This window comes from Myiozetetes cayanensis, unplaced genomic scaffold (assembly GCF_022539395.1).
Source record: "Myiozetetes cayanensis isolate MyiCay16 unplaced genomic scaffold, myiCay2020 scf1, whole genome shotgun sequence".
NCBI classification, from domain to species: domain Eukaryota; kingdom Metazoa; phylum Chordata; class Aves; order Passeriformes; family Tyrannidae; genus Myiozetetes; species Myiozetetes cayanensis.
The window spans coordinates 9,290,946-9,305,683 of record NW_026086604.1 but is presented as its reverse complement, the minus strand read 5'-3'; the positions used below and the strand labels follow the sequence as shown (position 1 = coordinate 9,305,683).

The following is a 14,738-nucleotide window of genomic DNA, read 5'->3' as shown; positions in this document are numbered from 1 at the left end:
ATAAAGTAAAGTACTTTAAAATGAAACTCAATTACTAGCAACTATTTTTCTCCATTGAAATTAGCAGATAAGTTTATTTAATTCTTTGTCCTTTAATCAAAGCAGTAAAGCATTTCAGCAATCTGTAAATCTGGCTGTATAGAGTTACAAAACAGGGAAAATTCACAATAGTGCCATTTTTCTTTGAAACTCCTTTATCTCAGTGAAAGATATTTGAACAAACCTGTCACAACGCACACTGCTCTACAATGTTGTATAAATTGACTGATGTTCCTGTTAAGAATTCTTGCCACAGGTTTTGCAGCAGCAGGTAAGAGCAAAGCAGAATCCTGTTGAAAACCATTGGCACTGGTTGTTAAAAAAATCACTGCTCCTTTTTAAAACCCCAACTTGAGTCTTTACTAGGCTGTACCATGAGACACATACGTGCTGTGTTATATTAAAATTCTTAATTAGAAATATGAGTTATGCTTTGCATAATAACAGGAAACCACCATAAAATAATGTATACTCTGATGGTCTCAGACTATCACAGCAGTCATGCGTAAGTTCAAATCCTTTTCAGTGGGACATTGATTAATTCATTCTTTGATGAATCTAGGCCCAGGCATTCAGCAGCTTCTTCCCTTTCTCAGCATGGGATTAGTTATGTGAAGCCAGCAATGGTCTTTGTATGTTTAGACTCTGGGAGCACATTCAGCTGGAATCTAGCCTCGCACCTAGGGTTAGACCTCTGCAATAATACAACTCTGCTTGTTCCAGCTCTGAACAAAGACAAGCAGGGCTATGGAGTTATGTTACTCCCTACAAGTTGAGGAATCAGCTTTCCATGTGGCATTATCCTCCCAAACTCTTTCCCACAGGAATAACACAATGTAAGTTAAGCTTGTTTCTTTGCCATTATTTTGCTTTAGTGGCTCAGTTCCAACACACAGGCATGTACCACCTCATTATTTATATCCTGCTAGCATCTTATTTAGTACCTTAGCTTCCATCACAAATGCATTGGGATAACTGGATGAGACACTCATTATAATTACAACTCTTCTGCAGGGGTCAGCACCTCCTCCCCATGAATATGATAAGGTGCTCCAAGTGCCACCTCACCTGCAAATGGTACTTTTCCCTGCAGTCACTTCCCATGGGCTACAAGCTGCTATTGAATTTCTGAATTGATATTTTAATAACTTAATTTAAGATTTAACAGCTTTCTTTCCTGTGCTTTGTATTATAATCAATTCATGTGATGGGAACTCATTAGACTTGGGGATCTGAAATGCACCTGGACATGTAAAGGTTGTAAATAGGTAGACCTGAGTTAGGGCCTACTGAAGGTGGGAAAATGCAGAGCTGTGCATGGAAAGAATAAACTATTTTATACTTGGGGATAATCAGAAACTACCTTTTTAAAAGTTGGGTATGTCTTTCAATCATATCTGTAGTCTGTAGTAATAATAATGGTAAACCCACCAATTGTCTGGTCCACTGACACTTAAGGTGGAATCCTTGACCTGCTGGGCCAAGAAGATCTGGCCCAACACCTCCAAACATCACCTGTGTGCGTTCACCTGAGCTGTGACCACTCCTACCTCTTGAAAACATAGCTCAAGCAGATACTACAGAGACCCTTTGAGTCTGACATTGAACAGTCCACTCACTTACTCAGAGATGTGCTGCTGTGTGTATTTCATGGAGGAGTTAAGGACTGTCACTGCCACTGAAAATTCTAAACTGCTGGAAGAACCAAAATCTTGGTGTCCTGCTTCTCCAGAGAACACTGTAACTGCAAGACTTCCACCTTCTTGAAGGTGGAAGTTTCTTGTTCCCTTTTAGTAGTGCCCTTCTGCTTTGACACAATCCAGAGAATATGAATGGGTCTGGCCCTAAGCACTGATTAGAGCATTTGCTCAAGTTTAATGTTCAAGACTATGCTCTGGATTAGGCAGAGCAGAGGTTTGAAATCACCTTCCAGGCAAACACTGCTGACTGAGCACCCATTATCTGCAAGTATGGGCGTGGGTATCTCGTTTCTTCAGTCTGCAGTGAAAGCTGCAGAGCCCAGCTCTGGGAGAGGGGTTATAGCACAGAACATCATGGCTAGGTGTGCACACAAGTCTGCCCCACCACTGAACATTTCCTTCTTCTGCACATCCCTTTCAAAGGTGCATTGCTTTCTTGAGGAACAAGAGCACAGAAAACACAAATAAGACAACACCTTTTCCACAGTAACACCTTTAGGTGTCAAGGACATACTCTTCTCTGTGTATGCAGGGCTGAGGTTCCCAGCAAAGCACTTTTTACCCATTGGACGTGACCAACAGCTCTAATGAAAGCTTTGTAAAAAAGATTGCTGCTGCCAGCTGCCTTCTATGGGGACTGGACAAGCTGTGCACGAAGACTTGTTCTCCACAGAGACAATTTACACAGGCACTGCACACATTTCTCTGTGCACTGTCAGGGCACCTCGAGCTGTTCCTCTCTGGAGGTTCATCTTTCTCTGTACAGTTTCTGTGGTGAGCCAGGTACATTTATGTACCTGTTTTGCTCAATTAAACCTTTTCCACGGATGTGAGTCATCTATTTCATGGTCCAGAACATCCTCATTTCATTTCCTCTGCCCTCTGGTGATTGAGTTAATTAATACCTTGTAAACACCTTGAGACGTCATCACACTAACTACTGTACACAGAGCAGGCCTTGTCCCAGAATGATTCTTCTGAATAGGACAGGATGGAAGAAGCTCAGGAGCAAGGAAAAAGCAGAGAGCATAGGCTTTTATATTATCCTCAATTCTTAACAGTCCCAGTCAACTTCTGCTGACTAACTTGGTGCAAGCAACAAACTCTGGTTGACTGACCAGTTCTCAGTGACCCAGAGTGAGACAAATAAGCCTCACTGACCATGACATGGGTTTCTAGCAAGCTCCAAACACTTCCAACAAACCCTGCCAGATCTTCTTGACGAAAGGGTGCTTTGGATCCTTAATTTCCATTGGACTCTGGATCAGGTGTTAGGGAGAGACCTACATGGTGGCCAGCCCTGTGTGTGTGGCTGTGGCTGACAGGTGCAGTTATTCATCCAGAAGGGGCCTGAAACTCCACTGCGAGCTACAGAGATGCTCAGCAATGGTGGTGATGCGCCACTGGCACCCAAGGAGGAAGTAGCAGCAGAGAGACCCCCAAAGAGGGGCTGGAGAAGGAGAAGGGCAGGAGGAGCTGCAGACCCAGAGCAGAGATTGCCCCCAAAGGTCCTGGAAAGACACTGTTAGAACAGAGGCACCCCTGTAGCCCAGGGAAGAGCCTGTACTGGGGCAGGGAGATGGGGAAAGAGGGAGGAGTGTCCTGGAGGGGCTGGGAGGGACCCATTGTAGCACTATCCTCACTCCTGTGCCCCTCGGTGTTGGGGCAGGGAGGGGAGAGAGAGGAAAGCTTTGTTTTTCTTTCTCACCATTCAAGTCTATTTTAACTGACAATAGATGTAATTTTCCCCAATATGTATCTCTTTTGCCTGTGACAGTCATGGGTCACTGATCTCCCCATCTTTATCTTGACCCACGAGTTTTTTCATATTCTTCTCTTGCTCAGTAGGAGTGAGAGACCAACTGGTGGGGTTGAGCCCTCAGCTGAGGTTGACTCACCACCAAGGACTCAGCTCTGCAGTCTCGGGCTGCAGTGGGTTCCTGGGGCTCCTTTTCTGCAGGTCAGCACTGGTGAAGCATCCATTGGATCAGGAAAAGAGCTGCAGCAGGAAGTCAGTTGACTGTGGAGCATCACAGATGATAACAAGAAGGTTGACTGGATGTTCTCCTGGATACAATGGGAGCCCGATCCTCCAGCTGTACTGAAGGAGGGACTCTGCTTATTGGATTGGAAAATAATGGTCCATTCCTACGCCCAAGAAGTCAAGCAGAGGTGCTGGGGATGATGAAGGAGTCCTTGACAAAACTCAAAAAAAAAAAAAAAAAAAATCCTGGCAAATAAGAGGTGGAAGGTTGCTTGGAGAAGTCCTCAGTCTCCATTATTGGAGTTATGAAAAATCTGACTGGATACAGCTCTTAGTAACCTTCTTTAGTTGCATATGCCTTGAGCAAGGGAGGGGGGATATATTAGATTCTCTCCAGAGATCCCTTCCACCCATATGGATTTTCCACAGTTCACAGGTCTGATGTGCCCTGTCCCCTTCCTCTCCACTCTAGTCACTGGGCACCTTACTCTTGGCTACAAGAGCACTCTTGGTTCCTCCTGCCACAGTGCAGAGCTCTTAGGAAGAGTAAAAGGCTCTTTCAAACTGAAACTTAGGCCATCTTCCTTTGCAAGGATAAGAAGCATTAGTGGTGGGCAGTAGGCCTTTATACAGTGTCCTAGAGATCTGGGCATGGTTTCAGGATGAACACTGAAAACTGATGTTTACTTCTACCTGGGGATAATGGGGATTCAAACTTCCTATCACTTCAGATATTTGTGGGGTGAGGACTTTCATGAATGCTGTATTGGAAGTGATCTGCAGTGCATTAAACTGTGCTGAAGAGAAAACTTCTCTGCAGAAGTCCACTAGCTTAGAACAGCCAGGCAGAGAGCTCATCACAGTCCACTTCCCTGTAGTAGCATTTTACACTATCCTATTTCTAGCTCAGGTGTCCTGAAGTAAAAGGGCAGTGAAAATGTCCTTTTCAGGATGCTCCTCTTTGGTATCTAATGTCACATATGTTCTGGAAGCAGCCACTGGGATGTGAGCCAGGATCCTACTTGCTGGATCTCCCTCCCTTTGGGCACAGGCTGTGAAGAAAATCATAGGCTGCTTTACTTTATGTACTTGGAGAAACTTCAGGGTGAGAAAAAGGCCCAGAACCTCAAGATTATGAAAACACTATGCTAAATAAATGAACACACACACACAAAATCAAGCTTCAGTTCTGTGGCCTCCAGTGCCAGGTGACAGCTGAGCAGGGATTTTCAAGTTATGATTCAGTCACCCAACTCACATTTTTGGTTCTTCATGTTTTCAAATCTAACATCGCACACCTAAAAATTCAGGTGCTGTCACAGTCACATTGAGCACAGCTGGGTGCCTCATACATCTTTTTCAAAGTCACCTTAAGTCCATGCCAGAGCTACAAATCTGATGTTATGGTAGAGTCACACCTGCAGCCCTGAGCCTTAAAAGCTGCTGTCTCTAGTATAAAAATTTGTCTCACATTGTCACACCTAAGAGACAGGTGACAAGGACAGTTGCAAAACACAGAAGAGAAATCTCTACCCATACTTTCAGAAGAAGTCTCATCTTGTTACAACTAGATTTCCTCAGGATGGTTTCAGTCAAAGAATTCTTACTTGTGCTGACTCAGTGCTTTTGTGTGAAATTCAAACAGCCCTTTCTGGTCAGGATCTCAGGGAGAAGTACAGTTTGTTGGTTCTATCACTGGTTTTGCCATTGTGAATATGCACATAGTGGAAGGCTTTGATGAATTAAGAATGGTTACACTATGGATATAACATCTTACATGCCCTCGTCACCTTGAGTAAGAAACCACCCTGCATCTAGTGTGGGTAGAACACAGATCCCACACCATCCATGGATGTACCACGAGACAAAACATCACACAAACTGAACAATTTTACAGATTTTCCCAAAAACTCCCCATGAGTTCTGATGTTCTCTTGTTTCTCCCTCTAGCAGACACTACATCTGTTCCTTTAGCAGTTGCTGGCAGACAAGACAAGCCTGGGTGCCAGCTAATAGTATAGGATCTGCTGCTGAATTCATTTTCCACTTAAAAATTTAATTATGGGCCAGATCCTCACTGGATTTAATACAGCCATCACCTATTAAGCATCTCATGGTTTGGCCTTGTATAGAGATTATTATTCCTCTCTCTTTGAAGCAAGAACACAACCAAAGAGTTAGATTTTCACCTAACAAGTGAAGGCAGTGAAAATATTGATTGTTCTGTGTTTGATGCATCCATCATGAGAAATTACGAGTTTTCCAAAAAGCTGGAGAAAAACATGCATTCAAAAAAACAAAGGAAAGAAAGAAAGGTTGTAAAAGATACTATAAATCTTTTATTTCTTTTGAGTTACTATGCAATGCCCTTCATTTTGAAGGAAATGGTACAATCAATGATGTATACTTCTTTCTCAGGAAAAGAAGATATTTGCACTAACAATTCAACATTTACTGACAGAAGACAGCTTACAGAAAATGCTCATGGTGGAAAAAATCATATTTGTGATTACACTGGTTATTGTGGGTGATTTCATGAAATGTTACAATATCAGGAATTCCAAGTGTGCATTTAAAGAAAGCTTCTAATTCAATATTAATGCAAAGCAACCATCTAAACCACCGGTGTTTGAAATCACCCTGATTTCTTCCCATTCACAGTTTAAAAAGGTCTAAACTGAAAGTCTAAGCCCATGATAAAATTCTCCTGGCCTTATCGCTGCACACTGATTTATAAGAGTAGTCAACACATATTCAATTAACAGTAGATTTCTTACAAACAGAAACTGCTGTTAGAAACAATGTATTTCCTACCTCTACTTAGTTACTAGTCTCTGATCTGTTATACAAAATTAAAATTTTGCTTTAATAATATTTGTTACTACATGGCTGTTAGCTTTATGGTTGGTTTTGTTAATTGCCAGAAAAGCACAGGTGGGAAACCACTCAACAACACACTTCACATACCCAAGGACAGACCTTTGGTAAAACTTAGCCAAAGTTGAAGAGAAACAGAAAACCACCGTTACATTCAAAATCTGAAACAGATTCATCACATAATATTACCTACTTTAGTACTGAGTGGAATAATGAATTCAAATGAACAAAACTTGAGGAGTTTGCCTAGGGTTTCATTTATACAAAGCAATTTAAAGTTTGTTTCCATAGTCTAGGGTCCTTCAGTCTGAAGAAAGTATCTTTCCAAGTAAGAAAATACAGTTTCTGAATTAACTTTGGGGAATTTTCCCTGCCTACCCTACAACTGCCTACTATGTTGGCCAGATGAGATCTAGAGAGTTGCTGTAATCAATACTTTGCATTCACACAGAATCAGGGATAACAAAATAGTCTTCAGTTTATGTCCTTGTTCACTGCCATGGAAGGTGAATGTCTAAATTGTGTTTTAAAAATTACTCGATCAAGGGATAATTGTAGGTTTTACTACAAAGGCTTTTCCAAGACATTATTTGCATCAAACATACCAATACTCCAGGGAAATAAGACTGCTCATCTACATTTCCTAGCTGGAGCTACATTTACACATCTGGGGCTCAGCCTTGCCAGCCTTCACACGTGCATATTGATATTCACAGCAGTAGGTATGCCCAAATGAGTAAATTCATATAGATGATTAAGTGTTTGCACAATCAAAGGGCTCTTAAAACAAATTATATTAACTTTAAATGTTAAAAACGCAAGGGAAAGTTCAAGCATGACAAGATAAAGATACCAGAGAGCAGTCTGCAGCAGATCATCAGCTTAGCTTACAACTGCTGTGTAACACACCTCTCACCAAATCAGTGCAGCCTCTGGAATTCCAGGGGAAACTGAGGCCAAAGCTTGGGCTGGATTCCATGACCTCTGTTTGGACAAGAAGCCCTTTGAGGAACAGCTTTCACTGCACTACTTGTTCTCCCCTGTTGATTATACAACCTCAGATCCTCCACGCTCCCACCAGAGACCTCAGATTGAAATTCCAGACCCTCATTCACAAAGAAATGTAAATATACACTTAGAGCATGTGAATAGTCTTACTGATTCTCAAGTGGCCAAAAGTAGGGTCTAGTCAAAACTTTAAACTTCAGTAAAGGCTTAGGACCTTTACTGAACCACAGGTTCTGCAGAAGGATCACACCTGCATTTCTTTATATTAAAGCAGCAGCTGCAGTGAACAGCATTTTTATCTATTCTTTCCCCTCTTTTGTGATCTATACAAGAGTCCTGAAGTAGACACGTACACAAAGGAGTCAGTTTTCCTGGGATGTCTTTTCCTTTAAAGCTCCAGAAATACCAGTCCAATCTGCAGATAGTAACTGAGTAAAGTACAGCAAAGACAAGAAACCAAGCAGTTGTGATGTGCTACTACAACAGTTCCTGTGCTCACATCCAGCTCATTAGAGGTCCATGGCTTTAAAACCAGACTGCTTAGGAATGTGTGCAGTGGTGTTTAGTAGCACCTATTGAATAACACTGCCTAATCAACAGGTAGGAAAAAAGGAACTGCCTGTTAAAGATTCAACAGCTTCATCTTCATCTGCTGGAATAAGAAATCCCTATATGGAGGTAGCCCTCTTCAAGACAAAATTCAAAAAATGCCATGCTTCCCTCCCTCTTCTAATTTTACACATAATGGAATGCCAGGAGACAGTAAGTCCCCAAACATAGTTTGCAGAGAAATTTAAAAATTCCAGACATCTATGTTTTAAATATCAAACACCTGTATCCTAGGTGTCAGAGGAGCATATGGCATTTATAACACAGCAGAATTCATGCCAGACTCTGCTTTGCTGTGAGGCAAGCTCTCCCTTCACTCTCTGTCCTAACAAAGCAGTGCAAGCTCTGGAATTCTTTGCTAAGGCCCTGTGCCTGTGAGGGAGTTTATCCCTAAAGGCATGACCACTACAGAGAAGCACAAAGATCAGCACAAGACAAGATTTCAGTTGGTCAAAGAAGTTTTGCTCTCCATTCCCAAGCAGAATTGGTCCTGTTCTTATTTAAACAAAAAATGGAAATAAAGAATTGAAAATATAACCAGATTACGCAGGATATCTCAGAAGGAGAGAAATGGCTAAGTGTCATAGTTCTGATGTTTCAGACACAAGGGAAAAATATTTTCACAACTAGTTTACTGTTTAGTACCCTGTAGATACATAATATTTGACATTTATAGCAGTTTCTATACTTTATGACCTAGAATATATTTTAGATCATGAATGAAAAATAAACCCATTCAGAGGACTGGAAAATAACGTGCATAACAACTTACTTTCAAATGCAAGGTTATGAAGGATTTTTTTAAATTTTCAAAAATATCTGTAAGAAAATATTATTTTACATAGCTATATTACACAGTGAAATAAACTTTGTTATGTACAAGGTTTCAGTACGAAAGAAACCACAGCCAGACATTTGTTCATGGTCTAGATAATCTGTTGTCTCATAGCAGTCAGTAGTACAACAGAGAGACTCTCCTTCACTCTTTTCCAGACTATTTCAGTGACCATTTCAGCTTTCAGTAGTTACTAGTAGTTGTATAAAACCTGTGTGCAGATATCCACATATTAACCCTATCACAGTTAGATATGGGTAGTTATTATGCTATCAAAGCAAGGTTGCACATCTGCTTGACAACCACAGTAACCTGAGTATAACTCAATTGCATATTGGTGAAAAAAACCAACACTTAGTGCAGGCACCTGAGCTATAGCATTTTAAGGAAGTTTGGTGTTTAACTACCCTTTGGATTTGGGTGTTTCACAGGCCAAAGTGAGAGTATGCAAGTCATTAATGAAACAGTATATGATGTATTTGCATAACTCTGAAAACTATTTTCCCTCTGAAGTGAGGATGAAGTAGTCTTTCACAGCTTTTTTTCTAGTTTGTGTATTTTAGGCAGAAAACATGACATGACAATCTACGTGGCTCACATTGGCAAGGTTGCTTTGTATAGACTTAACTAATCAAAAGTTGGTATCTACCTATTCTTAAACAACAAACTTTGCTCCCGTCTCGGGGGTGGAAAGGACACAGAGTACTTTGCTATTTGTGGTATAACTGTAAACAACTGTGAGGAAGACCATATTAACTATGCTTCAAGTTTACATCACACTGTTAGCTTCCATTATTGAAATGAACTCAAGCTTATCTTCAAGTTCACATCATCATATTGTGCTTTAAGGGGAAGGAATTTTGCTTTAGAAACTACCTCCAAATCAGTGCGTGCTCGCACAATCCTGATCCCAGGACAGAGATCTGACAGTGTTGCCTGTCAGACAGACAGTGTGGGAGAGCAATTCAACAGTTGAAAGCAAGTTCAGGGAGCATTCAGGGCAAATGGCACTGCACTCCCCCTCCCAAGGGACTTGCACAACTTTGGAGGCATGTCCTTTCTTTTTCTCCAATGCTATAGCTCAGCTGCATACCATAAAAATTAGCAAAAAAAAAAAAGAAACATTAAATCCTTAATGAAGAGGAAACTTCTTTCAGAAAGGAAAGAAAAAAGGAACACCCAAAATCCCCTGCCTGTGATATCATCCAGCATATGCTCCCTCCCATTACTTTCCACCACAGCTGTGTTTACTGCGGTGCATAACCTGTGACATCCTCACAGCCAGGAGCACCCAGCCAAGAGGTCACTAAGAGGGACAGCTTGCTCAAGACACTCTTACACTCAAGCAACCTGAATGTTGTACCACAGGCATAATCAGGAGCTCTGCCATTTGCTTCAGGAGAAGCCAGGCAGCCTGTAATGAGTACTGGCACAGTTCAGTATTTGCCTGTGGGAGTCGCAGCACACACCAGTGTGCAGACTCCATAACCGGAGTGGCAAAGTTTCTCATCCTCTGGGATCCATCAGCAATAAATATATCTTTCTGTCCCCAAAGCCACATGCTGATAGCAAAGGAGAAGGTCGCCCTGCCCACCTGCAAGTTCCTATAACTTGGCACCAGGCACATCAAAACCACTTTAAAATTAGTGGAGCTTTCTGCCTTATACCTTTTGGGGGACTGGCTACTAATCCACAAAATCTTGCTCCAGGCAAGCAGGCAAGCTTGTAGCAATACCAACAGAAGCCACAGCTGAAAAGAAACAGTATCAGGGAAGGGAAAACAATATCCTCATGCTTAGAGCTACATGGTCATGTCCTGAAAGTTGTTGGCTCCTTCTTAATAGTATTAAATACTATTAACTTCCGCTGATAAGTAGACGTCAAAGGCAGTTAGCATCTTGTAGGGTCAAGCCTACTAGCAGATGGTTGAGGAAAATGCTGTGTGAGAACACAGCAGAGAGGAAGGGAAAGAAGTGGGAGAGGAGAGGGGTAGAATTGCCCTGAGTTTTATCCTCTACAAATAAGTCAGGGGTTTTATCATCAAGCACTGAAGGAGTTAAGCACTAAAGCACAGACACTTAATCAGCTTTCCCCCTTCCTTTCACATGTGATTGGAATGAAGCTGCACCGAAGCAGCCCAAAGGGCTTATAACAGCTCAATTTCGAAGCCTTCAGTTTTAATCCCCATCACCCAGGCTAAGCAGTATGGTGGTGCTGAGGCTGCTATTCCACAGCAGTCTGAGCACCTGGATGATGATGACGGTCTTCCTCCTCCTCTTCCTCCTCCTCTGCAGCCTGCAGGTGGCTGGAGAGCTCCTGAATCACAGCAGCCCTACCAATTTGGTCATTTCTCCTCTTCTCCATAATCAGATCCTCCAGGCTCTGAAATTCCAGCGTGTGGCTGCGCTTGTCACCCAGCCGGATCTGCAATCGGTAGGGCTGCTTGCCTATGCGCAGCTCCCCGCCGATTTTAAACTCTCGCTTGCCGTACCGGCACCAGGCAGCAAAACACTCAGAGTTTCTCCAGCTCAAGTCCCGATCCTTGCAACCCACCTGCTCCAGGGCATTGCGCACCACCACGGCCGGGCTGAGGGGTTTGTAGCGGTACAGCTGGTTGGCAATGCGGCCCCGTCTGCCCTGGCTGGCATCGGTGAGGAAGCTGTTCACCACCTCCAGCCGATGTAGGTGCACAACTTGAAAATCTCCGACATAGACCACCCAGTGTGGATACTGGGCTTGGCACACAAACTCCACCAGGTCACCTGGTTTGCACCTATTCAGCAGGTTCTCCGGGGTGTAGGTGCTCAGATGCCCCCAACCTCCTTCATCACCCTCCTCTGGCTGCGTGTCCTCCTCTGAAAAGCTCTTCTGGTAAATACATTCATCCCGGTAATACACTGAGCACTCCACCTCGTGCAGCTGGGGATCGTAGGGCTGCAGGGCAGGGTGCTCGCCCCCCAGGTCATGCACTGAATCCTGCTGCTGCTCCAGCTCATCATCGTCGTTCGAAAAAATGTAGGAGACCCCGATCCTGGGCCCTTCATCTCTGTCCATACCTGTCGGGTCGGCCGTGGGAACTTCCTTGTAGTTGAGATGGGTCAGCTTCTCCACCTGGTTCCCCATGCCCGCTGCAAAGACAGACACACGGCGGGGCCATGAAGGCAGCGCGGGGTAAGCGGCTCCCAGAGGAGCAGCTGGGGCATAAGCGCGGCTCCCCCCTACACAGGCACCCCGGCTCTTCCCGCTCAACGCAGTCTCTGCCAGCGCCGCCGGGGCTGCGAGAGCCCCTCGGGGCCGGGGGGAGGGGGAACGGGACACGGCACTTCCCTACCTGCACGAAGGAAGGCGCGGCGGCACCGCCACCTGTTAGGCGGCAGCGAGGAGGAGAGGGGCGCAGGAGCCGCCGCGGAGCCGGGCAGGCACCAAGCCACCTGTTAGAGGGGGGCTGCGAGCGCCGGGGAGGCCGGGAGGTCCTCCGAGGTGCGCACCTGCCCCGCCGCCCAGGTGAGCTGGGCCGGGCCGCCGGCCAGGGGCGCCTCCCCCCGCCCTCTCCCGGCTCCGGGCGGCCGCGAACTTACCCGGCGGGCCCGGCTGCGCGGCGCCGGGAGCGGCTCTAGGGCGAGCGGGCGGCGGGGCGGAGGCGCAGCGGGATCGCGATCATGGCCCCGGCCCGGCGCGGTCCGCGCTCCCCGCGCAGCGGCAGCGCCCGAGCGCCGCCGGCTCCGCGGCTGGGCATGAGCTCCGGAGAGGCACGGGCGAGGGGAGGGAGGGAGGCTGGATCTGCTGCGGACGCCCCAGCAAGCGCTCAGCCCCCAGCATTTAAAGAGGCAGCTCTTTTTTTTTTTTTTTTCCCCTTCTTTTTTTTTTTTCCCTCCCCCCTCCTTCTCCTCCCTCCATTCCCTCCGCCCGCACCTTTTCTCTCTCTTCGCTCCTACATGCCAAGCGCCTTGCTCCACGCCGAGGCTGCTGGCGTGCGGGGGGCGGGCGCGGGGCTCCAGGCGCAGCTCTGCGCGGCTCCGGGCAGCGGCAGCGGGTTTGCAAGGCGCTCACACCGAACTCGCACACGCGCGGCCCCTTTAAGGGACCCGTGCCATGAGCAGCCCAGCCCGACAGTGTGTTCGGGGGAGTCACCGGGAGCCGGAGTTTGCTCGGGACGGCACCGGGAGGCGATGCGGAGCCTCGGTGGGAACCACAGCGCTGCCCTGCGGGGGAAGCGCCCGCCCAGCTGCCGCTCCCCTGAGCCCCCGCGGGAGCGCCGGGAGGTGCCTCCCTGGGGCCGCGCACAGCGACAGGGAAGTTGTGAAGCGAACGGAATCAAAGCGCCCGGGTCTCCTGGGCTGACTTAGCGCCTTCGATTCCTCCGCGCGCGGAGGGTGTAATTAGTTTTATTAATTTATTTTCTTTCCGGTTCAAGAGAGATCGCTCTCTTTTTCAATATAGAAGAATATGATTTCTTCTCCCCTGGAAAGGCATTATCAGAACTGGTGGGAATATTTTTCTTTCTTTATGATTTGGAGAACAGAAAACAATATTCTGCTTTTTCATTAATGCCTATTTAGTCTACGAAGTGGGTTTGTTTTTCCTACTATTTTTAACATACACTTAAATTCTTGCGGTTAAAATGCTACAGAGATAATTTATGGGAGGTAGGAGTAAGGTCTTAAATTTTGTCTCATGTATTCACTTTGTCTGTTATCTCATAATTTATAAATCAAACTGCAACGCTGCTGTTTTGAGGATCCACTAAACAGTGGTGAATGAAGAAACAACTGTAGTGTTCCTGCGTCCCTGGGCACTGCCCATAGACTCAAAGAATTCCATTTTCATCAGATTCTACATCTCTACACTTACCCTTTGGGGTGGGGAGAATTGCTGCCTCTGGGGCTGGGGAGATGAACACTGTGCTCTGCTTGGGATGGTGGGGCATTGCAAGCAATTGCAGCAGAGACAGACAGCCAGATCAAGACTTTTTTTGTTTTGGATTCACCTGGTAACTATGTCCGTGGCAGCATTTTTGAAATGAATCTCCCAAACAGCCACCACCAATACACATGCACTTCATTTTGCATCCTGGTGGGGTTTCAAACAGCGCATACGTGCTTCTCTCGCATCCACCCAAACCAGATGCACTCCAGCTGCAAGGTTGGACCGAGGCTAGCTGAGCAAATGTCCAAAATGTGTTGAATGTAAATGTGATTTTTAGGCACTACCTGTTTCACCGTTCAGTTCCTCTCTTCTAGAACTGCTGTTGGACAAAAGAGGGCCCTGCTTCATAGTCAGCGCATTGTGAAACTGCCTCAGTAGTTAAGGACGTGCATGTGTGAAGGTGAGAATAACCTAAAAGGAGGAGCTAGACTGAATATAGAAGTGGACTTTTGATGTTCTCACATTTGTACTGGAATTTGGTTTCAGCACCACACCTTACTGTCTTTGGAGTAGTTACATTTCTTGACTAAAATGGTTTGGCAGCCCTATGCTCAAGGCCAACTTTCCTTTTAAATCTTCTGCAATGTATGGAAAGTTGTGTCTCTGCATGAGTAGAAACTCAGGATGGCCCAGGCAATCAATCCTGTGCATGCACAGCCACACAGATTTGCAGCTATTGTGTTTTCTCTTTTTTTTTTTTCTTCCTTTCTCTGCTTTAACTCACCCCAGTGCTTAATTTTCTGCACCTTGTCAGCTGCTT

At 45.3% G+C, this 14,738-nt stretch overlaps 1 protein-coding gene and 1 long non-coding RNA gene across 4 annotated transcripts in view; one reads left to right on the top strand and one right to left on the bottom strand.

The window, feature by feature from the left end:
• LOC126639547 (uncharacterized) overlaps positions 1 to 14,738 on the top strand; it is a 716,944-nt gene that overhangs the window by 608,101 nt on the left and 94,105 nt on the right. The window lies entirely within an intron of this gene.
• Positions 6,040 to 13,107, bottom strand: LRATD2 (LRAT domain containing 2). Of its 3 annotated transcripts, none has more exons than XM_050314239.1 (2): positions 12,965 to 13,107; positions 6,040 to 12,180 (listed from the first exon to the last, which is right to left on the bottom strand). In XM_050314239.1, exon 2 carries the CDS (start codon positions 12,173 to 12,175, stop codon positions 11,276 to 11,278), a length of 900 nt encoding a protein of 299 aa, XP_050170196.1. In that variant the 5' UTR covers positions 12,176 to 12,180; positions 12,965 to 13,107; the 3' UTR covers positions 6,040 to 11,275. The 3 variants fall into 3 exon arrangements, with proteins under 3 accessions (XP_050170196.1, XP_050170186.1, XP_050170176.1); XM_050314229.1 differs by lacking the exon at positions 12,965 to 13,107 and adding an exon at positions 12,631 to 12,808; XM_050314219.1 differs by lacking the exon at positions 12,965 to 13,107 and adding an exon at positions 12,384 to 12,570.